The 27301-nt window shown below is 43.3% G+C and overlaps 2 protein-coding genes across 5 annotated transcripts in view; both read left to right on the top strand.

Annotated features, from left to right (window-relative positions):
• The window catches only part of LOC112113623 (arylsulfatase D-like), a 56219-nt gene extending 28918 nt beyond the window's left edge, over window positions 1–27301 (top strand). The window contains exon 12 of one of the 2 annotated variants that reach the window (XM_026650494.1): window positions 27236–27301. In XM_026650494.1, the coding sequence (XP_026506279.1) occupies window positions 27236–27261 (26 nt within the window). In that variant the 3' untranslated portion in view covers window positions 27262–27301. Of the gene's footprint in view, window positions 1–4985; window positions 5059–27235 lie in introns of those variants that run through there. The other variant, XM_026650496.1, reaches the window with a different exon arrangement.
• On the top strand, window positions 33–27286 carry LOC112113622 (arylsulfatase D-like). Of its 3 annotated transcripts, none has more exons than XM_024209972.2 (10): window positions 33–509; window positions 4986–5135; window positions 7224–7345; window positions 10147–10269; window positions 16937–17360; window positions 19872–20008; window positions 20232–20366; window positions 22538–22700; window positions 25987–26108; window positions 26891–27286. In XM_024209972.2, the coding sequence occupies exons 1-10, from the start codon at window positions 436–438 to the stop codon at window positions 27259–27261; spliced, it is 1821 nt and encodes a 606-aa protein (XP_024065740.2). In that variant the 5' UTR covers window positions 33–435; the 3' UTR covers window positions 27262–27286. The 3 variants fall into 3 exon arrangements, with proteins under 3 accessions (XP_024065740.2, XP_024065739.2, XP_024065741.2); XM_024209971.2 differs by having other exon boundaries at window positions 33–581; XM_024209973.2 differs by lacking the exon at window positions 25987–26108 and having other exon boundaries at window positions 33–581; window positions 26891–27090.

Here is a 27301-nt window from a genome sequence, read left to right as displayed (position 1 = left end):
GGTCTGTGCAGCCATTCCTGATGTCACAGAGGATGAAACACTTTCGGCCAGATTTTCCAAAGGGCTTAGTACCCAACTGATCTTTGAGAACAATGGGAGCTGTGCTTTTGAAAATCTGTCCCTTTTAAGAACCAAGCACCCCAGGGTTGAAACTTGAGTGGCAGTACTTGTGGGAGAGAGCAGAGACAGGATCTCTCTCTCTCACCGTGGTCTGCAGAATGAAAAAGCTAAACAGCCTCTGCTTTTAAAAATGTGCTCCACGCTTTTTCTCCAGAGATGAATTTTCCCTCAGTCCCTTAGAGAAGTTTACACTTTTTAAGGAAGATTCTAATTTGCCTTCATTCCCTCTCTGGCCTATATAACATTAGCTTTGCCAGGGCTCCCTTTCTCAGGGTTCCTGCTTCCGGATTTGCAGTGCAGGAATCTGGCTTTCAGATGGGGGTCGGCCAGCAGTGTTCTGCCACTTGTACCAAAGGGTCGCATTCGGAGACCTTTCCTTTGTCCAGAAGGTGTGTAGGTCCAGATCCTCTGGAACATGGTCAGAGCTTTGTATTCTTTGTGCCCTCTGCACAGGCTCCCAGGTATTTTTGAGACATATTCTGTTTTAATGCAGAATTTTATTTACAGGCTGTTTCAAAATAGTTAACCCTAGGCAGTAAAAGTCTGTTTTTCTTGACTTTTGTCTGGCTTTCAAGTCAAATTGCAGGAGAGAGATCACTTGATCATTGCCTGTTAAGTTCACTCCCTCTGGGGCACCCGGCATTGGCCGCTGTCGGCAGACAGGACACTGGGCTGGATGACCTTTGGTCTGACCCAGTATGGCCATTCTTATGTTCTTATGTCTCTTCTCTGCTAGCTCCTATCTGCCCTTGTCTCCAATCGTCTGCTTAATCAGAACTGCTGCCTTCAGACCTAGCACACTGTGTCATAAACAGTGGAAAACAACATGTAAGCAGTGTTAAGAAAGGAAAATAGCAATTCATCCCTATTTCCTCTCCTCTTTCCTTCTTTGATCTCTACAAACTCAGCTCTTTCCAGTTGGATTTGCGGGATGGTGGGAAGCACAGATACACTGGGGAAAAGTTTGCTTTCAATTTCGCCATCAGTGGACTTACTGTGCATTTATACTGGTGTATCTGAGAGTTTTGCACACTAGATATATTTCATGTGATCTGTAGTACTTCTCTGATTAGTTTGCTCTTACCTGCCCTATTTTCCTCATACATCTCATTTGTTTCTATCACTGATTTTTTTCCCTTCTCTTTTCCTACCGTCCCATCTGAAGGAAAATCTGCAGGTTTATAGATTAATAAAGTTTAGGGCCAGCAGGCACTATTCAGTCATGTAGTCAGACCTCCTGTGTATGACAGGCTGTTACATTTCACCCAGTTATCACTGTATTGAGGCCAATTACTTGTGCTTATGTAAAGTATAATTTATGTAAAGCTAAAGCATATCTGCCAGAAAGACATCATCATAATTTCATGACCTCTTCCCTTGGTAGTTTGTTCCAATGGTTAATCAGCCACTGTTAAAAATATGCTCCTTATTTCTTATTTGAATTTGTCAGGCTTCTGCATCCAGCCATTGGTTCTTGTTATTCTGTTCTCTGCTAGATAAAAGAGCCATTTAGTACCTAGTATTTTCTCCATGAAGGTATGCATGCACTGTAATCAAATCACCTCTCGATCTTGTTTTTGATAAGCTAAACAGATTGAGCTCTTTTTAAGGCTCTCACTGTCATATTTTCTCCAGCCCTTGAATCAGTGTAATCTTTTCTGCACTCTCTCTGGTTTTTCAACATCCTTTTTACAATGTGGACACCAGAACTATGTGCAGTATTCTAGTGTTGATCTCACTAATGCTGTATGCAAAAGTAAAATCACCTCCGTACTCCTACTCCCCTTTTTGTATATCCACAGTATCGCACTGGAGCTCATGTTCAGTTGCTTGTGCACTATGATCTCTAAATCCTTTTCACAGTCACTGCCTTCCAAGACACAATTGCCCGGCCGGCATTCCTTGTTCCCAAATGTATAACTTTGGTATGTATTTGGCTGTATTAAAATGCTTTTGCTTTAAAATGGGCCCAGCTTACCAAGCGATGCAGATCCAGATGAATCTTGCAGCTATGCTTGCCCTGAAATTCTGCATGTGTTGTAATTTTCCCTGTAAAATTCCATTATGTTAAAATACTTTTTTTTTTCTCTCCTAGTCTCTTCCTTTTGTTTGTGGAGCCTATTCCTTCAACCTTTTGTACACATTTCTAGATTGATCAGTTCCTCACTTGTGATTAGACAAGCAATGCAGGATTCCAATCTCTCATGTAGGCTTCATTCCACTTGGAATTAACTTAGGGTGAGCAGATAGCAAGTGTGAAAAATTGGGCCGGCGTTGGGGGTAATAGGTGCCTATATAAGAAAAAGTCCCAAATATCGGGACTGTCCCTGTAAAATCAAGCCATCTCTCACCCTAAATTAACTAGAAGGGACAGTTTGGGTTTTTATTAAAAGAGGATATGGTAATGTTTTGACACCACATATGTTCTTTAAGAAAGATGAGTGGTTATGCATGCTGTGGATGAATGAACAATAAAAATATTGTTGCACATCGTACATTCCACTTCCACATTTCCTTTTTACCCTAGCCTACTCCAACAATAAGTAATTAGATCTCGCAATGCCCTTGTTCCATACATTAGGCAGCAAAATTCAATTACCCTGAGCAGGAATTTACTTTGGGTTGATAACTCCAGTGTCATGGACAAATATTTAGAGGGTTGTGATGTGCAAACATTAAGGGCTAGGACACTTGTAGATATTAATAAAAACAGCTTTTATAAAATCATACTGCCTTGATTTTAGTAGTAGGAGAGAAGGGAGAGTTATTCCTGTCTGTTCATTTTAGACAAAAAAATGCCTGCATGAATTAACCTGTCCTCCTAGGGGCTGTTATTTTTCCTCCGGTATAATGTATTACCCTCCATTACCTTGCATGGCTATTACCGTATCACTTTTTGCGGGAGTTCATAATACCAGTACAACATGGTGTAACTTTTAAGAACTATCCTCAACTGCACTGTGATCAGCAGCCTCCCTTCCTGAGGACAAGTAATATGAGTATGTGGAATTCTCAAAGTTGCGTCCAGACCCAAGTTTCTCACATGACAATACAAAGCCACAAATTATTAATAAACAATTGCATAAGGGCAAGAACTTTGCTCTCAAACAATTCAGTGGCTGCAGCTGCATGTTCCTTATTTGCAGTATGAAGCAGATTAATCTTTTATACCATTGAATTGTTTCTAACTATGTTTTTGTTTCCAGCTTGTTTGTGAGGTGACAGCTATTCTTTCCATACATCATATTTTTGGAATAAACAACTTGACAGCAATCCTTTAAAAGCTAAAGGCTTAGAACTGGATTGATATTGGGAGACTCTTTTCTCGTGCAGTACTATGGACCTGCTTCTGTCCTTACTCCAGCAAAATTACTGATTCCCTCACCAGGGACTTTGGTAGAGAGAGAAATGTGGGGTCAGGCTCAAGGAATGTAATCTTTAACTGACATTTGGAGCAGCTGAGAACTCTTCAAGAGCTGACCCTGTTCAAGACAGACATACTTAGTATAATAGAAAGTGTGAAAAAATGGGATTTAGGAGCTTAAGTCAATTTTGAACATAAGAACAGTCATACTGGGTCACACCAAAGGTCCATCTAGCCCAGTATCCTGTCTTCCGACAGAGGCCAATGCCAGGTGCCCCAGAGGGTATGAACAGAACAGGTAATCATCAAGTGATCCATCCCCTGTCACCCATTCCCAGATTCTGGCAAACAGAGGCTAGGGACACCATCCCTTCCCATCCTGGCTAATAACCATTGATGGACCTACCCTCCATGAACTTATCTAGTGCTTTTTTGAATCCTGTTGTAGTCTTGGCCTTCACGACATCCTCTGACAAGGAGTTCCACAGGTTGACTGTGCGTTGTGTGAAAAAATACTTCCTTTTGTTTATTTTAAACCTGCTGCCTATTAATTTCATTTGGTGACCCCCTAGTTCTTGTGTTTTGAAAATTTTACCCTCAGACTATAATCCTGTGGCCAGCATGAAAGTCAGGTAAATGGGATAAGGAATCCTCATACCCATACAGGCCCCTAGTGGGAGACTTTTGCAGAGCTCCTCCACAAAGGCAGCCCAATGACTAGAGTAACCTACTTGGGGTCAGAGACACCAGTACGTGGAAGAGAGGAACAGATGGGAGGGTACACACAACAATGGAGCTGCTGCCCTGCTGCCTCCTGTTCACAGCGGGCCCTGTGGAGTTTAGCTGTACACCAGAGGTGAAAGTAAGCTGGTATGGTCCGGTACAGCATACCAGTAAGAAAGTGTCGATCGTACTGGCAGGGCCGCTGATTGAGGCAGCTGCCCCGGGGCCCCGTGATTTAAAAGGGCCCCGGGCTCCCGGCCCCCGCCGCCACTACCCCGGGGCTCCGGTGGCGATTTAAAGGGTCGAGTTCCTGGCTACCGCTACCGCACCAGCGGCCGGAGCCCCAGGGCTCCCGGACAACGCCGCTGCTACCGTGCCTGTGGCTGGAGCCCCGGGCCCTTTAAATAGGCACGGGCTGGGCAGTGCTGAAGGTCTGGCTGGGGGATTTTGGCCCCAGCCCTGCCCCGTCTGCCCGAGGCTCTGCCCCTTCTGGGGGCCCAGAGCCACCCACCCCCCACCTTGCCCAGGACCCCGGCCGCCCTGCGTACTGGTAAGTCATTTAAGTTACTTTCACCCCTGCTCTACACCCACCCCTGTATCTAGTTCCCCACTTCCTCATGCAGCAGACCCGCTGCCAGCAACACTCTCCTCGGCCGTGGAGGCAGGGGCTACGTTTTGTCCTAAGTTAATTCAAACCTTGAATCATATTAGCATTTCCCTTGTGAACAGTACAGTGGTTCATATGGGTAACAACTTAAGTTGTTTTACTATATTTCAGGAGCTACCTGACTGCTCTGCTGGCATTATGCATATTTCCAAAGACATGTGAAATGAGTGTGGCTGTGGATTCTAAACCCAATATTTTACTGATAATGGCAGATGATCTTGGGATTGGAGACATAGGTTGCTATGGAAACAATACCATAAGGTAAAGGCTCTCTCATTACTATATGTATGTGTTTAATTTTTTCAAGTAGGCTACATGTTTTACAGGCATAAAAGAAGAGAAGCTCCAGCCCCAAGGACTTTACAGTCCAAGTCCGCAGTCTTTCAAACACTCACGCATGTACTTAACTTGATGCATATGAGTAGTCTTCTTGTAGTCAATGGGGCCAGCTCACATATAGCTAAGCCCATGTGTATGCATTTGTGGGATTAGGGCCTACATAAACAATAAAAAAAGAAATGGGGAAGGAAGCAACATTATTATTTCCACTTGATCTGAATTTCTTTTATTTTCTGGTTTCAGAGTGGTAGCCGTGTTAGTCTGTCTCAGCAAAAACAATGAGGAGTCCTTGTGGCACCTTAGAGACTAACAAATTTATTTGGGCATAAGCTTTTGTGGGCTAGAACCCACTTCATATTTCTTTTATTTTCTGTCCATTAACCTCTGACTACTTCTTGTATCATTATTGTTTACCCCTTGTCTATCTCTACATATATCTTACCCTTTACCCACTTCTACTTTTTTTATCTATAAACCTTGGTCTTTCTGTGCTATGCTTTTCCTCCAACCCTCATCCATTTTCTCACTCCTTTCTCCGGGCACATGAGGCCTCCACCCACTGTGGGTGGGATCCTGTGGGCTGGCACTCGCTAATTTCCTCATGAGGGATGGCCCACAAGGCCTGTACTCTCCCAGTCAGCCTGGGTGTGTAGCAGCAGCAGAAGGGCGTGTTCCTCCTGAAGAAGCACCATCTTTTTTAGAGGCGATCCAAGAGAGGTGGTAGGGGGGCCTCTTTCCTCACATGGCGGTGCCGAGGTTGCAGAAAGGAGCACTGTAGACTTCCTGTCCCCGTTGTCCAGATATGCCATTGATGGAGGTAGGAAGGTCTGGAAGGCCTGTTTCCCTCCTACTACTGCTGCAGTCCTACCGCCTGGGAGAGTTAGAACCTTATAAAAATATCATTGTGTAACTATATTATTATATGCTGCCATATATAATCTGTAGTGTCAACACTGAACAGTAACTGCTTGGCTCACAAAAGCTCCACATACCTGATAGGAGATTTTGGTTCAGTGAACTTCAAAATATAGCATTATAAAATGGCTGCTAAAAGTGACATACAGTAGAACCTTAAAGATACGAACACTAGAGTTATAGACTGACTGGTCAACTGGACACCATGTGAAACCAGAAGAAACCAATCAGGCAGCAGTGGAGACAAAAGAAAAAGAGAGAAAACAAATACTGTACTGTGCCTGTATTGCATCTTAAAGGTAGGCACATCTGGGATGCCTGTCCTCAACTCACCCCACCCCAACCCTCACACGCGGGGCAGCCACTTATATCTAAGAGTGAAGATGCTGGGGCTGCCAGCCCAAGGCAGCCAGCAGAGCAAGCGCAGCACTAGGGTCTGCACTGCTTTCACATCTTCCCCCTTCCCCCAGCTGGGAGGGGGGTGCTGTTTTCACACACCCCTCCCCTGGCTGGGAGGGGGATGAAGTTGCAGTCCGACCCAGGGAAAGAAGCTCCCTGCAGGGAGCTGCAGGCACTGAGGAGGGGGTTCAGCTGCTGCCGGAACCTGGCTTGGCGTGTCAGCTGCTGGAACTGGAGCCGAACTGCACTTTGTTCAGAGTTACGAACATTTCAGAGTTACAGACAACCTCCATTCCCGGGGTGTCCGTAACTCTGAGGTTCTACTGTAAGCATTTGAATGGGAAATCCCTTCTATGTTCATCATCCCACTTACACGTATAATTGCAGTAGTTTCAGTTTTGCAGATTAAGCTATATTTGAAACCAGTGGCCAGATTTATACCTGTGGTAACTCATTCAAAGCAGTGGAGTTACTTCAGGGATGAATTTGGTCCTAGTTCTCTAGTGGTGAAAGGCTCCTCAGCACTGTACCAAACACATTCTTGAAGTACATATAGCATAAAAGAGCAATGCTTCCAGGGAAACCATTTGAAAGCTGAGTTAGTTTTGATTTATCTTGTAATAAGTTTCATGTATGTATCCTTCAACTTGCTACCTACTTGTGTTAACATATGCCTCTCTTGTTTGTTCTTTGTAGGACCCCTAATATTGACCGGCTGGCCAAGGAAGGGGTGAAACTTACTCAGCACATTGCTGCAGCTCCACTTTGTACCCCAAGCAGAGCAGCTTTCCTGACTGGCAGATACCCCATCAGATCAGGTTGGGCACATTTTTAGTGATACAATGCTGTCTATGTAAACAGCTGAGCTCTGGAGGTCATCAGTAACAAGTCAACATCTACCAAACAGTCCTCAAATAGTGAAATAGAAAATACTGCAGTAATTTTCTATCCTAAGTAGCAGAAAATACTCTATTGCTGGTATCTCAGATTCCGATGGTAACTTTTGGTAAACAATGAACTTTTGGGGGTGGGGGGGTTAACATCATTTTACAAACCTTCAGCATAACTATATGAGAAAAGTGAGAGTCGCATTTAAGTGTATTACAGTAGGATTGAAAAGATGCCTATGTAAAATGAGATTCTTCACATCCTTAACTTTTACAGAGTATGCTATGTCCACTTTTTAGTGTTCTGCTGAGCTTGAAAGCTATGGACGAAGGGAAAACCTAATGAGCAATGGTCAAGCTGTGACAGTTGTGAAAACCCTTCCCATTTATTTAAAATCTTTTTCAGTGGGTGATTGACATACCATAATAATTTCTGAATGGAGTGGAAGATGACAAAATTATACAAAAATAGAGAAATTATTTTATTTTAGGTCAACATTGCAAGGGAGCAAATGGCTGTTATCAGATGAGAATATCAGCTATTTTATAGACTCTAGTTGTGCTCTGACACTATAAAGAGATCAAATATGTTAACTTTTAGCTTTTCAAGATATTGTTGACAGCTAATTGTTCTTTGTAGTCCTGGCAGTCTCTTGAGGAAGAACTTGATCTCCCTGTGCTGTTTTGAGTGGTCATGTCTTTATCATATACTCATATGTCATTTGCAGGCCTTCTAACTACAGAACTATAGAAGTGCCTTTTAAGCTGATATAAATGTGAACACTAGCACAAAATATGTGAGAGTTATAAACTGTGTGGTATGCAGATTTGACATTGGTCTTAGCTTGCCTAAACTTGTGTAAGCCAAAGACATGGAGGAGATAAGTATACTTTTGTGTTTAAAGCCTAGGGACTGGGTTTCATTCCTTCCTGCAGTATGAGGATAATATTTATCTGCCTCACAAGGGTGTCATGAGGCTTAATTGATGTTTGTGATGAATTTTGAGACTCAGAGATCTATCTGGCCCCATTAGTGCAAGGCATTACTGAGTGTCTTGCAACCTTCAATGTAGGAAAGTATTACCCAGATAGGGGAACTGAGGCAAAACAAGACTAAGGCCAGAAGGGACGACCTCGTCTGAGCTCCTGTGTATCACAGGCCACCAACACCACCCAGCACCCGCAGAGTAAACCCAACAACTGAAATTAGGCCAAAGGATTACAGCCCACAGGAGACTATTATGTGTTGCAGGCAGAGAATAAAGAGGGACAAAGTGCACCAGTGCCTGGGGTCCCTGCAGTGATATGAAAAAAATTGAGTGAGATATACCCAGAAAATTCTGGCAGGTGACCCACATGCTGCAGAAGAAGGTGAAAACCCCCCAAGGTCACTGCCAATCTGACTGGGAGAAACTTCCTTCCCAACTACTCATATAGTATCGTTTTGTCTCTTAGCATGTGAGCAAGAACCAGCCAGCCACACACCTGAGAGAGAGAATGCTTGGTGCCACCTCAGAGCCCTGGCCCACTCTGTCCAATGTCCCAACTATGTATCATCAGCAAATGATCATCATTAGCACACTTCTACTTTTTTGTACCAAGGTCATTAATAAAAATATTGAATAAGATTGGTCCCAAGACTGATCCTTGAGGAACTCCACTAGTAACCTCCCTCTGGTCCAATAATTCACCTTTTAGCACAACCTGATGCCTTCTCCCCTTTTAGACAATTCCTCATCCACCTTACAATGTTCATACTGATCCCCACCTTCCCTAATTTAACTAAAAATTTCTCATGTGGTACCATGTCAAATGGTTTACTGAAGTCCAAGTATATTAGATCTACTGCACTTCCTTTATCTAAAAATCAGTCATTTTCTCTAAAAATCAGGTGAGACTTGCATGATCTATCTTTGGCAAACCTTTGTTGCATTACATCCCCTTTATCATTTACCTCCTTTAATTTAATTATTCTGTCCTTCACAATTTGTTATAAAGCCTTGTATACTACTGAGGACAAACTAACCGGTTTGTTATTTCCCCGGATCACTTCCCCTCCACCTCCCCCCCTTTTCTTAGCTATAAGTACAATCTTAGCAATTCTGCAAGTCACATGGTACTAGATAGAGCTGTCAGTGACAGAGCAGGGAGTGGAACCCAGGCTTCCCAATTCCCAGGTTAATGCCCTAAAGCATGGGCCATCCCTCCTCTCCGATGCAAAAAACAGTGCCAAATATTATTTGTTTATTGTAAAATATTGTCTTGCTTTGTCCTTGACTCATTGAAGTGCTTTGATACCGCAATAATGAGTGTGGTGCAAATACGTACATTAGTATATAAACAATTTGGGACTTCTACTTTTTATTCTTATGGCCTTGATCCTGCAAGACTTATGTGGCTGTACTTTATGCTCCATGAATAGTTCCACTAGTTTCAAAGTTAAGTACATGCATAAATCTTCTATGCAGTGTAGTTATAGCTGTGTTGGTCCCAGTACATTAGAGAGACAAGGTGAATGAGGTAATAACTTTCATTGGACCAACTTCCATTGGTGAGAGAAACAAGCTTTTGAGCTAACACAGAGCTCTTCTGTCTCACTCACCAACCGAAGTTGGTCCAATAAAAGATATTACCTAACCCTGCTTAAATCTTGGCAGGAGTGTGGCCTAAGCAATGAAAACAATGAAAAATCAAGCAGAAAATGACTAGGTGTATTTTGTTATGTACTGCAGGCATGGCTTCCAGTAATGGGTATCGTGCCCTGCAGTGGAATGCTGGGTCAGGAGGACTTCCTGTAAATGAAACCACTTTTGCCAAGGTGCTGCGTCAGCAGGGTTACACCACGGGACTTATAGGTATGTAGGAATATGTTTTATTATGAGTTGGCACAGGAATGATTTTTGGGAGACTGTTTGGGTTTTTATTTTCTCTCAACTGTCTGTCAGTCACACATGTGTAGCTCCTGAGCAGTGAAAAAAATAACTAATTAATAAATGCAGGTGTCTATATTAATAATAGTAGTAATAATACCTTATAGCAGGGGTCAGCAACCTACAGCACGCGTGCCAAACACGGCACGCAAGCCGATTTTGAGTGGTACGCAGCTCCCTGCCGCAGTCCCGGCCCCCAGCCCCACTCAGTCCCCCATGCCCACCGCTCTCCCCTGCGGGGTCAGGAGGCAGAAGCTTGGTTCTGCAGCAGCCAAGCGTCCCCCCCTCCCCCGCTTCTTCCCCCAGCGTGGTGCTTTACTGCCCCACCTCCTCTCCATCCCTGGCTAATCAGCTGATGGCCCTAGTGAGGGGGAGGGGGAAGAGCGGCAGCGTGCACACAGTTCCGTAGAGGACGCAGACAGAGGTAGGGACAGAGCCTGGGGGAAGGGGGTGGAACAGGGCATATCCCTTTCAGCCCCCTGCCCTGAGCCACTCAGGGCAGGGGGCTGGGAGCACCCCCACGAGCCGAGCACCCCAGCCTTCTGCCCTGCACCCCCCCACCCCAACACACACCCATCCCTCTGCCCTGAACTCCCCCATACCCCCAGCCTTCTGCCCTGAACCCTCCACACCCAACACACACCCAGCCTTCTGCCCTGCACCCCCCAGCCCTCTGCCCTGAACCTCCCCACCCAACACATACCCAGCCTTCTGCCCTGCACCCCCCACACCCCCCAGCCCTCTGCCCTGAACCTCCCCACACACTCAGCCTTCTGCCCTGCACCCCCCCCATACCCCCAGCCTTCTGCCCTGAACCCAACACACCCCCAGCCTTCTGCCCTGAACCCCCCACAGCCCCAAGCCCTCTGTCCTGATCTCTGAACCCCCCCACACACACACACCAGACTTCTGCCCTGACCCCTGAAACACCCCCCCCCCAGGTCTGGGGTCCCGGACGCAGGCCCTGATCAGCCCTCTGCCAGCCTAGGTGAACAGAACCCCAGGCTGGCAGCGAGCTGAGCAGGCTGGTGGCGTAAGATCAGCATTTTAATTTAATTTTAAATGACGCTTCTTAAACATTTTGAAAACCTTGTTTACTTTACATACAATAGTTTAGTTATATAATATAGACTTATAGAAAGAGACCTTCTAAAAATGTTAAAATGTATTACCAGCACGCGAAACCTTAAATTAGAGTGAATAAATGAAGACTCAGCACACCACTTCTGAAAGGTTGCCGACCCCTGCCTTATAGACTTGGAGGCCAGAAGGGACCATCGTGATCATCTAGCTCTTATGTAGTGCTTTTCATCAGTAGATCTCAAAGTGCTTTACAAAGTAGGTCCGTATTATTATCTCCATTTGACAAATGGAGAAACTGAGGCACAGGACTTGCCCAAGGTCACCCAGCAGGCCTGTGGCAGAGCCAGGAATAGAACCTAGATTTTCTGAGTCACCATCCAGTACTCTATCCATTAGGAAACACTGCCTCTCTGATATTTATGATGATGTTACACTCATCCTATATTGTAACAAACTAGTACTGTTTAATATTTGTAGTGTGGTAAGACCTAGAAACTCCCAGTTGGGGCTTGTGGCCCTAATGTGGTAGCTGCTTTACCCACACATAATGAAAAGACAGTCCCCAGCCCAAAGAGCTAACATTACTATTGGACATTTAATCATCTGAACCCAATGGAGCATAAAATAGGAGAAGTAAAAAAATGTCACAAGAAGTGGCATGGTTACAATGGTTAGAACAACTGAGCATTGTACTAGGTCCAGGAGCTTTTCCAAAGCTTAACAAAACTCTGTCAGTGCTTCCGTTGATATATATATAGAGAGACACACATCCAACAAAGGAAGGACTTTAAACATTTCATTTGGCTTTACAGGGGGAAAGGGATATAGAAATTAACAGCAAGTAGGTAGTACATAACTGACTAATATAATATGTTCCCCACTCATAGATAGGTGAGCCCAGCCGTGTTCAGAAATAGCTTGTTCTGTCTCTGGATTATTAAGTAGCATTTGAAAATGTGAAGTACTATTTAAGTGTTTGATGGTATAGCCTAGAAGTCAAGTCATTGGTACTGTTTGCCTTTGTAACCCCTAATGTTAGGTGAGAAGAGCAGGTGCTTTTTTCTGAAGAGGTCTGAAGACTAATCCAGGAATTTATTTATTTATTTATTTACAGATCACAGAATAAAAGCAAATATTAAAATTTGAGTATATAGACACACAAGTAGAGATGCCAAAAAATCCTAGGACATGAAATCACTTGAATTTGCTTATTGACGAATCATCATGAAAAAAGAGAATATTTTGATTTTTCATCAGAATATTTTTGTGCTGATTCATTTAGATGAATTTCACCCTTTCACTGGACTGTTCCATACTTGCTAACCATTACCTTCAATTTTTTTCCTCTGTAAAGGTTATTTTTAACTCAGATATTTTCTCAGCAAGAAAAAAATGGCGTCTTAACAGCTCCCAGTACAAACTCAGTGACCACTTTAATTTTGGCCGTTGGCTCTGTCAGTGAATTAAAATTATCCTTCTTCAGGTAGTTGTCTGCTTCTTGACACTGACGGAAGATTCCTCGCATCTTGCCTTACTTGATCGCAAGGTGAATTTTGATATGATTTAGTGTGCTATTCCACCTTTGCCATCTTGGATCTAAAGTTTTTGAGACGTGTGAACCTTTCAGAATGTTCTGGTGTTAATACATACCCAAGTATGTGGTAACCCACATTTTTTTAAATTAATAATAATAATATATGGAGATATATCTATTTCATAGAACTGGAAGGGACCTTGAAAGGTCATCGAGTCCAGCCCCCTGCCTTCACTAGCAGGACCAAGTAGTGATTTTTGCCCCAGATCCCTAAGTGGCCCCCTCAAGGATTGAACTCATAACCCTAGGTTTAGCAGGTCAATGCTCGAACCACTGAGCTATCCCTCCCCCGAAAGTGAGGTAATGGAGCAACCAAATTTAGTATTAACATAGTTGCAAACTTCATTTTTAAGAACATTGAGAGCTCTATTTGCTCTTTAGGCTGTGCACTAGATAAATGATTTAGCCCTGAGAAAATGGGCTGTATCATGGGGAGGCCTGCTCGGATGGAGGAACAATACAGTTTTTGCTGAATTTAGGGCTTTCTCTTCTAGCTGAGGTGGGGAGGGCTTCTATATGCCCTTTTACCAGGGCATCATGCTAGAGTATTTTCAGTATTATGACATCCAAACAGCTATTATGGTCACTGTAGAATTTTGGTTGACAAGTATAAAAGAATTAAGAGAAATTGAGTAACTTATTTCCTGCATTAGATTAACAATTGAACTATCTTAAGGAGAGATGAGCCAAGTGGGTTGCATTAGTTAAAAATTAATCACTGACACAACTTTTATAATAACAGCGTGTATTTTTCATGTCACCCAGTACTTTACAGTATATTGCACCAGCTCTGCTGTATTCTGTTATCTTGAATATCTGGCTCCTGTTTACATTATTTTTGGACGAAAATAATTTTCTACTGTCAACCGTTCTATTTATCTTTTATTTAACATTTAGCACCCAAAAAGATAGATGGTGTGACTGTTCCTACACCCGAGTTAGCATATTTAAATGGATCTATATTTTTTTGTCCTGTAGGTGGTTTTTTTTAGAATAGGACGGTCTGTGTGTGTTGTCAATGATAATTGTCATGCTGTACAAAATGCTGTTTTGAATTTGTGTTGCAGTTTCTTATTATTAATAATAATTAGTATTTCAGTACCACCTGTGTCCTGTCATAGACCAGGGATTCCTATGCAAACAAAGAAAAAAAACCAGTCTCTGCCTCAAAGAGTTTACAGTCTGAGGGTAATCCCAGGGTTAGTGGAACTTGAGTGAGCTGAAAACCTGGGGCTTGAGCATTTACACTGATTCTTAACCCTATGTTAACAATTTTCTAATCTGGGTTTGAAACTGGGGCTCTGGCATCTACACTGCAGCACACATCCCCAAGTCAAACCAGCCATATCCCAGACTCTCTAGCGCCCTCCCAAAATGTGGTTGCTCTAGCCCTTTGACTAAGATGCACTGTGGGAAAACTTGACTGTCCACCCTGCATGTTAGAGGAAGTACAGCCCGCCAACACAGCCTGCCGAGGAGTCATTGTGGTTTGTGTGCTCTGAGCTACTGGAGCCAGCAACGTGAAGGAGGCGCCTTTTGAAGAACTTCCCTTGCTTGTGCTTACACTCCTGTGTCAGGAAATGGGCAGAGCTTCTGTGAGACACTGGTGGACATTTTGGTGGCGTTTTCTGACCCACCAAAGGCACCTGACTGATTTTAGGATGGAGCAGGAGGAAGCAGAGGAGGCAGAGTACCCAGGCATGGTAGACTCTCACTGGCTGATGCTGCTCACTACACTCGGTATAGCCTCTGATTGCCCCCACGTACACCGGCGCTTTTGACACAGGGTCACAAGCACAGACTGGTGGGATCTCATCTTCATGAAGAACTGGGATGACCAGCAGTGGATCCAGAACTTTTGCATGAAGAATTTCACATGATGGATTCAGGAGGGCACCATCTCGGCTGACTAGGTCGTTGTGCAGCACAGTTGGCTCCGTGCTGGGCACAGTGCCCAGCACTTGATCAAACACCTCATAAAATGGGCATTTGGCTGGTGCGTTACCCGAGGTGCAGTTCTGGTCTGTGGTCTTCCGGCACTTGCTCTTCAGCCTCTTAATCTCTCCCTGCCTTGCTCACCGGTCCAGAAAATTTGCAATGCTGCAAGCTTTTTAGCGATCTGCTGATATGTGGGATAATTCCAGGTAGTCTTACTAAAATCTACGGTTTTACTGGCCTCGCACCAGAGATTCACCAAAATCTGGCTGTGTTCCCGTAATCATTAGGCAGCACGCTTTGCAAAAGACTTGTTCTGTTCAGTTTCTGTTGCAAACACAGAAGGTTCTTTGATGGTATTTGTAGCTTGGTGGTCAGAAAACAATGGTAGGTTTAATGCTGACTTGATGAGCTGCTGCTGCTCGCCAAAAGGGGTGGCTTCTGTTTTTCACTGGAGGTGATTGGAGATTGTTGGGATAGAGAAGGCAAAGGAAGTCGGTCCATGAAATTGTAGGATACTTTTGGTGGACTCACAGGACATGAGTTAACCAGGGATGTGTCTACACTGCAAAGCAATAGGGTTCTAACTCTGGGTCCTGGCTTGACAAAGGCTTGGACCCTCCAGCTCCAGAAGGTCCTAAGCCCCTAGGTCTGACCACGAGTCTGAGAGATTTGGATGTAGATGGAAGGAGGATTTGGACTCAAGCCTGAGTCTGAGCCCAGGATTATGCTGCAGTGTAGACATGCCCTTACTAGAATCTGTGTTCAGATTGTATAAACTGGAAGCAATTCTTTGTGCATATCAAGTTAACAAGAAAAAAGTTTGCAATGCTTGCAAATTCATCTTTTATATTTTTTGTTTGGATTTGTAACAAGAGGAAAATCAGGCATTTTCTGTTAGAATTTGGGATTAGGAGGTAATACTGGTTTACACAGATGAAAGATTAGTCATTTCTCCCACTGAGGATTGGATACTGGTATGGGTCTGACAACATGAGAAGACTTATTTGGAGAGGGGGCTTATAATGCACAGGGATTTTGGAATTAAGTTTAGATAGACCATTGCATGTGGATTTATAAACCTTCTTAAATGCACTTGGACATAGGAAATGTTTCTTTGTTTAGGAATAACTTTTTAGTGCTTGCCTTTGCAATCTTAAAAATGTTCTTTTAACATAGTTTTTTGTGGGTTATATATAAAATATATATAAACATAATCGCACATTGCCATATGCCAAAATTGAAAGAATAACAGGTATTCATTTTGGGGGAAGAGTTACATTATAGCAAACTAGTGGCATTCCTTTCACCTTTACATTTATTATACACCTCTACCTCGATATAACGCTGTCCTCGGGAGCCAAAAAATCTTACCGCGTTATATCCGAATTCATGTTATATCGGGTCGCGTTATATTGGGGTAGAGGTGTAGTTACAGTTGCCTACATTTGTGGAAAACTATTATTTTACAAATGTTGATACATGTGTTTCCTGCAGTATGTTTCAGTACTCATTGCTTATATGGCTGCATAGATGCAGAATAATATTTTTAACAAAACAAATCCCTTCCCTGGGTAGCTTAGTCTATGGCCCCAGGATCCCCTACAGAGTCCACAAAAACTCTTATGCCAATATGGAGTTCTGCTGGCTTCACTGGAATTTCACCACAGGTGGATCCTTGCACCTATGAAGATCCCTTTTTAGATTCAGGGCCTGTGATAAGACAAGCACAATAAAAGACTGCAAACACAGGGAAATCCATGGCTCTTCTTCCAGGTCGTGCACAGCAGGTATGTGCATTGCAGGGCATGCTAACTCCATCTTTTACAAGTGCTTTTTAATGTTCTAGGCTGTGAGTTTCAAAGGAACCTAGGGGATTTATGTGCCCAACTGCCATTTAAATGGGCACTTAGCTCTCCTAAGGCTTCTTTGAAAATCCCAGCCCTAACAATTGCCGTTCTTTGTTTATTTAACTTTCAGGGAAGTGGCATCAGGGTATGAACTGTGAAGCCCTCAATGATCACTGCCACCACCCTTCAAACCATGGTTTTGATTATTTTTATGGCATGCCTTTTACTCTTCTAAACAACTGTCAGAAAAACAAACCTCCCGAGTTGGATGCAGCCCTTCAAGCCAAACTCTGGCTTTACACTCAAATAATTGCCCTTGCTGTGCTCACAGTTACCATTGGAAAGCTTACTGGCTTGATCTCCGCCAGCTGGAAAATAGTTGCCTGCTTTGCCTTAGCTGGCTCACTTTTTTTCACTTCCTGGTACTCCAGTTATGGATTTGTGCGATATTGGAACTGTATCCTGATGAGGAACTATGACATTACTGAACAACCTATGAAGTTGGAAAGGACGGCTGCCCTTGTGCTTAAAGAAGCAGTTTCATTTATTGAAAGGTAACTAAAGGCCTTCCTTTTTTCTTAAAGGAGACAAGATCCCAGGAGTGTTTTTAAGATCCTTGGTGCAAGTGGGTTTTTTTGCAGGAGCTGTTAATGTCTCTGGATAATTCTTTTTCAAATATTTTTGAAGCACATAAGAAATTTCTGCCCACAAACACATGCTCACTGACTTGGTTTCTGGAGCCAAGAAAAGAGTACCAGTATGAATGACATGTTAATGGGGAGAGCATTTTGAGTATTGACAACAAATGAGTACACCAAGGATTCGACTTTATTTCAGCAATCCTGGATCTTTTCAACTACCTGGAGCTTTTCAAATAAGAGAGGTTTTAACCAGGTGACATATGTGACTAAGGCCTCATTTTTCAATTTTTTTATTATTTGCAAAAGAACACTCTGTAGCTTCCCCAGCTATCAGACAAACTCTAAAAGTTTTTTTTCCTAACTAAATCTATCTCTTCATATTTATCATGAAAGACTGCTGGGCCAAAGTCCATGGTATCATCTGAGGTGTAAGTCACTGCGGAATTGGGGCCATCTTGGTGACCCATATGGGTGGGATTTTCAAAAGTGCCAGGTGATTTAGGCTCGTAAGTCCCAGTGAAAATCGGTGGGGTGCATGCTCCAAAGTCACGTAAATGCTTTTGAAAAGCTGTAGTGAGAGAATAAGTAATTTTTATGGAGAGCTTGTGATGGGCTGAAGCCTGATGGTCTATACTCTCCACTGTACCAGTGAAGAGTGGCACCATTACAGCACAAGACTGCTGCAAATAAAACATGCTCTTTGGCAATTACTTATTTTTTAGGTTTCCATTATTGTTTCCCCCCCCACCCCCCCTACTAGCCTGTTGTCCCATCTTTTAGCTTTCAGGCTGCTCTTTCTCTCTTGCCAGCCCCCCATCTCTGTTAATGGAGGGCTGTTTCTGGTCCAGCACTACATAATCCAGCAATTCTCCTACAGTGGTTGCTAGGCTATTCTCTCTCGCTTATATTGCTCTCACTCCCTTTCAGACATCTTTATTTTTTTTACATAAGAATATAGACAAATTAACCATAGTAAATCTGACCATTTGATCTATTTGGTCAGGTATCCTGCCTCGTGCAGCAGCTCATCCCCTTTGGTGCTCATCTGGAAGGGAACAAACTACAAAAAGCCCCATGAGACATCCAAATAACTGTACTGTGCTATACATAGCAGACAAAACTTCAGGTAAAAATTTCAAAAGCGCTTAAGTCCCATTTTCAAAAGTGGCATAGGCACTTAGGATCCTGTGTCCTACTGACTTTCAGTGAAAGAGTTTCAGTAGGAGTTAGTCAGTGGTGGGCAACCTCAGCCCGCAGGCCGCACGCGGCCCATCAGGGTAATGTGATTGCAGGCCGCGAGACATTTTGCTGACGTTGACCATCCGCAGGCCTGGCCCCCCGCAGCTCCCAGTGGCCGCGGTTCACCATTCCCAGCCAATGGGGACTGCAGGAAGTACCGGGCCGCAGGGACGTGCTGGCTGCTGCTTCCTGCAGCTCCCATTGGCTGGGAATGGTGAACTGCAGCCACTGGGAGCTGCGGGGGGCCGGGCCTGCAGATGGTCAACATCAGCAAAATGTCTCATGGACCGCAATCACATTACCCTGATGGGCCGCATGTGGCCCGCGGGCTGCAGTTTGCCCACCACTCAGTTAGATGCTTAACTCACTTAGGCACTTTTGAAAATTCCTCTAGGCATCTATTTGCATCTTTAGGCATCTAAATACTTTTGTAAGTAAAGGTGCCTAAGTTGCATTGAAAATTGGAGTTAGAAGCCTAAGTCATAGGGGTGTTTTTGAAAAATTTACCCTTCCTGACTACATGTGATAACTGTTTTACACCTTGAAGTCTGACATTAATTTCTGCCTAACTGTTCCATTATCATGTGTCCCTCTTTTTTCTTTCACTCAGTTTACAGCCTTCCATGGTGCAACACTCTCTCTTTCTCTTTACTATGGAGTGGAAAATAGCTAAATTTTGTGTTGAGGTAAAGCCCTCTTGTGAGGAGGTTCTGGGATTGTTCTCACTAAGGCAATTGTTTTGAAAATATATACACCGCTACCCCGATATAACGTGACCCGATATAACACGAATTCGGATATAACGCGGTAAAGCAGAGCTACAGGTGGGCGGGGCTGTGCGCTCCGGCGGATCAAAGCAAGTTCGATATAACGTGGTTTCACCTATAACGTGGTAAGATTTTTTGGATCCCGAGGACAGCGTTATATCGGGGTAACAGTGTACTGTTTGGTGCCTGGTAATGCAAACCCTTCTGGGGAGAGACATTACCCCCCAAAATAGCTAGTGTCATCTATTGTGCACATTACGAGAGACAATGCTCCGTGGACCAGCCAAATTGAGGTCAATGGCATTATGTCAGGATGACTGTGGTTCTAGTTATAATCTATGTGTGTGCATGTGTGAATGTGAAAGCTTCTAGAATTTTCTAAAATTGCACAAAAAAAATATTCATTTAATTTTTTAAGAAACAAGCATGGACCATTCCTCCTCTTCGTTTCCTTTTTACATGTTCACACACCCCTTTTCACCACGGAGAAATTTCTCGGGAAGAGCAGACACGGTTTATATGGAGACAATGTAGAAGAAATGGATTGGTTGGTGGGTAAGTGTCCTTTATGAAAGAGATTTTCTTTAAATGTATCAGTGGATTTTAAAAGGTGCAATACTGATATCAACCAAGCTTTTAGAGTCTTAAAAGCTATTAAAGATTTCTGCAAGGGCTCTGCAAAGCTTTAGTTCCCTAATCATTTTAATTAGATCTTGATCTTTTTGTTTGATTCATAGCAAACTTTTGACTGTTTTTCTGTCTTTCTTTTAATTTACAGGCAAAATTCTTGATGCTATTGACAAGGAAGATTTGAAAAACAACACATTCACATATTTTGCCTCTGACCATGGAGGACAATTGGAGGCTCAAGAAGGAAAAACTCAGCTAGGTGGCTGGAATGGCATATATAAAGGTAAGAAATACGGTACGATTTCTTTTAAGTTAAGAAATGCAATAGAAAATTAATTTGCTTGACTAACACCGATGGGTTCAATGTGAGTTGGTTTCTATTCCTGGTTCTAGCACAGCTGTCATGTGTAACCATGGACAGCAAACTTAATCTCTCTGTGCTGCATCTCGTTTCTCTGAAATTAAGGTATTAAACTTGCCTGTCTCACAATAGTATTGTGAAGCTTGCATAACGCCTGTAAATCAATATTTGTTCCTTGGATGGAAGACTTCATGGAAGAGAAAAATATTTGTATTAAATTAGTTATTAACTGATCTTTTGTAGAGAGCGAGGGAAAACAGTAAGGAGAAGTGGTCCCTAAAAAAGCTTTCTTCTTTGTGTACACAAGCTCTTGACATTCACAAGCTTCAATGGCATTTTATGGAATCATTCCTACTAGACAGTAAATGTGAATGATTTCCATGCAGTCAGACAAATTCAATTATGGTTACTTATTTTGCCCCAGAAATCACAGATACGTGGGTAATCAGAACAGAAAAGGAAAGGAGGAGTGTGCTGTCCCTTACAGTGAGAAGGCAATCACTGCACGGTTTTGTTGCTTTCAGTATACTCTAAACAAGACAAATGCCAATCAGAAAGAATGTAAATGTTTTCATTTTTCAAACTGCAGCTTGTATTAATTTTGCAACCTGGCCTGATTTTTAGTGTAGCACTTGCCAACTACACAGCCAGGGGCAAAGAGTTGAAACTGTGACTCCCTGAGCTGTGGAAATTGTGTACTACTGAAAGGGAGAGTTCGCCTGTTTTCGGGGAGGGGAAGGAGGAACTTTTGCTAGCTCCTGGCTCTTCCTCATGCAGTTGGACGGTAAATTGGCTCTGATTGCTGCCATTGAATGGAAGCAGTACGTTATAGATTTGGTGAATGAGTCTGATGGGATTTGGAGGGCAGGGGGAAACAAGGTTGCAATGGCGAGCAGCTAAAAGACATGGAAACCTGATGGCTATATTGGGTGTACCCAACTGTGCCACAATACACATCTTTTCTTCAGCACGTAGGCAGTCTGAGCATCCTGATGCTTGATCTGTGTAGAATTCTTATTCTCTCTATAGCTGCCTGATTCCTGTGTACTATGTGGTTAGGGAAAATCATTTGACTGAAAGTTCAAATAAGGGTATATGATAGCTTTTGTATTATTCAGATTCATGTTTCTGGTTTTGAAGTTCTTGGGTAACTTTTTCAAAACCACCTAAGTGACTTTGGAGCCTAAATCTCATTTTCAAAAGTGAAATAGGCACTTAGGTTTTAGACGCCTAAGGGCTGGTCCACACTGGGGCGGGGGATCGATATAGGAAACGCAACTTCAGCTACGAGAATAGCGTAGCTGAAGTCGACTTTTCCTATATCGAACTAAAAGTACTTACTTCGGGTCCACGCGGCGCAGGCAGGCTCCCCCGTCGACAGCGCTTCCTCCTCTCGGCGAGCAGGAGTTCCACTGTCGACGGGGGAGCGCTTCTGGGATCGATCTATCGCGTCCAGATGAGACGCGATAAATCGATCCCAGAAGATCGATCTCTACCCGCCGAATTAGGCGGGTAGTGTGGACCCGCCCTAAGTGACTAAATCCTACATGCAAGAGTCACTTTTGAAAATGTTAGACTCTGAATTAAAATGGGGGATGAGGCTCTTTAAATGCGGTTTAAGACGTATTTCATACCCTTCAGTCTTATGTGTTCTCAGAGAGTGTACAGTCCCTCCCTTTTTGCTAGGCCATGGGGCTATTTGGTGTAGGCTCTCAAAAGTTTCCTGTCACCCCATTCTGACCCTACAAAAGGATTTAGACTAACAGCTGAGTGCAGGAGGAGCTATGTGAGGGGAAAAAGAAAATTATTGCCGAAGAACACATATTTGAAAGCTTGCTTGCCCATTTTCCCATCTATCCCACGCTGCAAGTCAAGACATTAATTACACACAGCTTCCCAGTTTTGGAGGGTGTGTTTGATTTTTATTTTTTGAGTGATTCTGTGCATCCCTCTTGAAGTTTATGAAATCAGAACTTAACCATGGAATTAAACCTTAGGGATGAGCAATGTGCTGCTGCCATCTGTCTCTAATTTCATGTACAAGTCTAATGTCTGTTAATGAGTCATAACTGTTATATGTCACTTTGCTGTAGGTGGAAAAGGCATGGGAGGCTGGGAAGGAGGCATCCGTGTGCCAGGGATACTTAGGTGGCCAGGAGTCTTTCCTGCTGACACAGTTATTGATGAACCTACAAGCCTTATGGACATTTATCCCACAGTGGCTCACCTGGGTGGAGGGATTGTGCCCCAGGACAGGTAAGGAGACAACAAAATATATTCACTCCCTATATCTGTAATGACAATATTGCTGCTTATGCTCTTGCTAAACTTTACATTCATAGTGTGGTATGCACTAAGCAATGGGCTTTGATGGTTTATGTTGCTGCTATACAATCATAATGTGCGATATTACTATGGGTTATAGCATGTAGCGCATAGGGGTAGGATAGTTGTCAGAACAAGGAAACCCCAGAGAGTATGAAATGAACTAATTAAGGGTATGTCTACTACTGCAATAAAACACCCACAGCTGGCCCATGTCAGCTGACTTGGGCTCTCAGGGCCCAGACTGTGGGGCTATAACATTGTTGTGTAAATGGAATGGACCCCGGGCTCTGAAACCCTCCCCCCTTGATTCTCAGATCCCAGGTTCTAGCCCAAGCCCAAAAGCTTACATTGCATGTCACCATGCCTCAGTGGGTCACATCTCAGAATACCAGATTGAGGACAAACTGCTGAGAAATAGGCTGGACTCACCCCCAAGCTGGTGGTTATTCTATCATTAGATATTCCAAACCAGTGACAAAAGTAAACTTCTGTCTCACCACACTGGTTAAAAAGAAATAAAAAATGCAGTCTCCTTAGGCATCCCAGCCCTTATTTCACCATCCAGACACTAGCCTTTATGATGAGTGGTTATTGAAAACCAATTTCACTAAACAAAGGGTTCTTCTGATCCCAAGAGATCAGCCACATACCCAGATCAATATATAACTCAGATCCTACCCAAGAATCACACTGTTGCCAATCCTTTAGTATCTAATATATAAATGTTTGTTTATAAGAGAAAAGAAGGAGAGAGTTAAAGTAGTCAAAGAAATCATATACATACATTGCAAAGTTCTTGGATCAAGTTTGTAGCTGTGATGTTACAGACTGCTGGCTTGTAAAGTCTCTGGTAACTTCCAAACGATTGGAAGGTCCTCCGTCCATTGGTTGGAATGCTCCTTTTAGTGTAAATCCATAGTCCAGAGATCAGAGCAGGAAAGAGGCAAAATGGAGATGCTTCCAGGGTCCTTGTTGAGGGACTGCTCTCAGTCTTACTTTGTGGAAAATTACAGGCACAAGATGGAGTCCAGGGTCACATGCCCTTGCATGCTTTGATGACTCATAGAAGCCATTACCCGTATTCTGGCTAAAGTGTCTACAGGAGGGCTAACCAGGTGGGGACAAGCTTTTTCTGTGGCCCATTGTGAGAATTAAGTGTTCTTTTAATGGGCCATCAACTTGAATAGTTCATTCACAATGTGTTGGCTAGCCTGGACGTAAACTGCCTTGTGGGTGTTATCCCAGGAGCAAACACAATTGAAATATAGATCTGTGTAGCCAATATTCATAACCTCAGATACAAAATGATACATGCGTATAAACAGAATAATCCTACTCATCAAATCATAACTTTTCCATTAACACCTTACATGACATACTTTGTACAAGATTTGTTGCAATTGCATAACAAGTGGCAATATTAATTATATAAACAGTCATTTTCCAGTCATACAGCATCACAGTGCAATTTTGCAGCCCGAGTCCTGCTTGCCCGAATCAGCTGATAGGGGCCAGCCCTGGTTGTTTTGTTGCAGTGTAGACGTATATCCAATTAAAAACACTTAGGGTAATAGAAGTGCAGGGGCCAAACAGACATACATGGACCCCACATGGGCCCTTATGAGTAGTGAGGCTTGTGGTGGAAATCGACGAGAGGGAAGGGACTGAGTTCCATATAGGGGTTGCGACAATTCCTGCTAGGCTCTGTGGAAACTGTAGAAGGCTTTCCTCCCTCCCGCACCACAAAGACCCATAAATGTCTCCTCATAACCCTCTCTGTAGCCCTTCCTCCTCCTTACATCTTATCTTCCAAAGCATGCGTTTTTTCTATCCATGTCTCTCCTTGCTGTTTGCTCTCCCACAACAAGCGCTAGATGGAGTGGAGAGACTTTCTCTAGCTGTGCCCCCATGAGAAAAGAGCAGCTCTTTCGATTGGTCCGTGCAGCTATAACCCATTTTTTAGCAGCCATGTTCTGTGAAATGTGCTTCTCTCCCTGAGCAAGATAAATCTTGTGAGGAGAGCTCCCAGCATACTTCCTATAGAGGCCTAGATGTGTTCTCACATCACCAGACAGAGAATCAGGCAGTCAAGAATCTACTTTCCATATACTTAATCTGCCAAGTGCAGTGCTCTCTGTCCTACAAATATTGCCCACCCATGACCCTCCTGTCTGAGGAGGAGGCCAAAGCATCTCTCTCTGCCTCAGCCCTTACCCCAAGGGATGTAACAGAGGGGGGAGTTGGCAAAATGAATGGAATTGCCATTTGTAATCGCAGTCTCCTGATCACTTAGGCTTGACTACTCCGTTGCCAGAAAGTGGATGCCCTGTGGTCCCTTAGCAACTGAAAGGCAGCCATCTGCCAGCAGAATACTGGTATTGTGAAAGGCAGTAGACTCTAGGGTGAAATCCTAGTCCCCTTGAGGTCAATGAGAGAGTTATCACTGACTTCAGTGGGATTAGGATTTCAACCCTACTGTTCAATATCCCCACACTCACCGCCACAAGAGTGTGGTGAAAGCTGTGAGTGAGGAGGCCATCCCCCGAATGCCACACTGCTCCTAATTGCAGAAGTGTCAGAAATATACACGCCAGGGGTAATATTTTCAAAAGCACCTAAGTGCCTTAAAAATGGGACTCTTAAGTCACTTAGCTGCTTTTGAAAATTTTGCTCTAGGAGAAAAGGGGAAAAGTAAAGTATCGGAAAAATTTACCTAGATACCATTTGTGAAATACATTTTAGAAATGCTTATACATAGGAGAGAAAAAATTACTCGCCAGCGTTATTACAAGAAAACTATTAAATACTAATTTAGGCCCCAATTCAGGGATGCACTTATGTGATTAAATCCATCCCTATTCAGGAAAGCATGCTTAAGTGCTGTTCTCATTAGGGATGCTTTCCTGAATAGGGGTCTTAGTTTTCCATAAGAACTAAGTCTTTGTAAAAACTGTTTGTGTACTATTCAATGGGATAAGTCTGAATTTTTGTTTTAAAAAGCATTTTATTTAGGGATTTACAGTATTTGCTTAACTTCTTTAATAGCTGTTCTAAATGTAGGACAAGTGCAGCAGGGAAATTATATACAGATAAACATGTAAACAATCTGTAGATGTAGTGCCAGTGGCACTAAGAATTTTTTACTGCAGAGTGAGTAATAAATACAATATTTATTGTCCCAGTTTGGTGACTTCTCTTATTTCCATCACATCAGGGTAGTTGATGGCCGGAACCTGATGCCTTTACTACAAGGAAAAGTTCAACAGTCAGAGCACGAGTTCATGTTTCACTACTGTGGGTCATACTTACACGCGGTGCGATGGCACCAAAAGGACAGTGAGTATAGACACTCTCCCCATGAGGGATACAAATTCTAGCAAATATTTTCTCCTCATAGGAGCAGTCATCATAGCAACCCTAACTGATTGCTTTTTTGCAATAATACTTAGTCCACTTAGTACACTGGCAACTGAATGACAAAAAATTTGTCTTTCAGAGGTGTTTAAAAAAAACACACACCCCAAAAGACAAAAGTTTTGCCGACGACACGTGCCAATGTGAACAGCGCTTTGCCGGCAGGAGTGGTCTCCTGCTGACAACGCTAATGCCGCTTGTTGGGGGTGGAAGATTTTTGTCAGCAGGATAGCCAACAAAGAGCAGCTACACTGTGCGCCTTTTAGCAGCACGGCTTGTCGCTAAAAGCTGCGTAGTGTAGACATAACCTCAGTGAAGTTGTCTGTGCTTGGTCCAAGTTCTGTGGAATCTATGGATTGACTCCTGAGGTTCTTGTCAAGTCAAAACTGGCATGGAAGTTGTAATGATGTCTGATGCCAGCAGAAGGTGCACCACTACGAAGGACTATTTGCAATCAACAGAGAAAAGATGTAAGCGGAAGTTTAATAAAAACACGTACTGTACCATCCTACAGAAGTTTTCATCTCCACAATGTCTAGTGCCTTCAAAATCAGTATCTGTTCTGAAGGATTTTAAGAAGCCTTGTAACCTTGTATATTTTCATTGGTAAATGTCTTTGTATTCCTTAAAGGAGCACTCTCAAATACTATAGTGCTATGTTATACTCATCATTTGGTCCCTATATCTGGTTTCTCTCCTTCCAGGTGGTGCACTGTGGAAGGCTCATTATGTGACCCCAATATTCCATCCAGAGGGTGCTGGAGCGTGTTATGGAAGAGGAATTTGCCCATGTTTTGGGGAAGGTGTAACCCATCATGACCCCCCTTTACTCTTTGATCTCTCGAGAGACCCGTCTGAGGCCAAACCTCTATCACCTCACACTGAGCCCCTGTTTGACACAGTAATAAGCAGAATAGCAAGAACTGTTCAGGAGCATCGCCAGACGCTGACTCCAGTCCCACAGCAGCTCTCTTTGTATAACATTATGTGGAAGCCCTGGCTGCAGCCGTGCTGTGGGACATTCCCGTTTTGCTGGTGTGATAAAGAAGGTTACAATGCCCACCCTGCTCTGTAAAATAGGTGGTGGTTCATAAAACCCTGCAACTGTGAATGCT

This window comes from Terrapene carolina, unplaced genomic scaffold (genome assembly GCF_002925995.2).
Source record: "Terrapene carolina triunguis isolate 2854851 unplaced genomic scaffold, T_m_triunguis-2.0 Scaffold25, whole genome shotgun sequence".
In the NCBI taxonomy this organism is placed as follows: domain Eukaryota; kingdom Metazoa; phylum Chordata; order Testudines; family Emydidae; genus Terrapene; species Terrapene triunguis.
The sequence above is the reverse complement of the archived record's forward strand: the minus strand, read 5'-3'. Positions and strand labels throughout refer to the sequence as shown.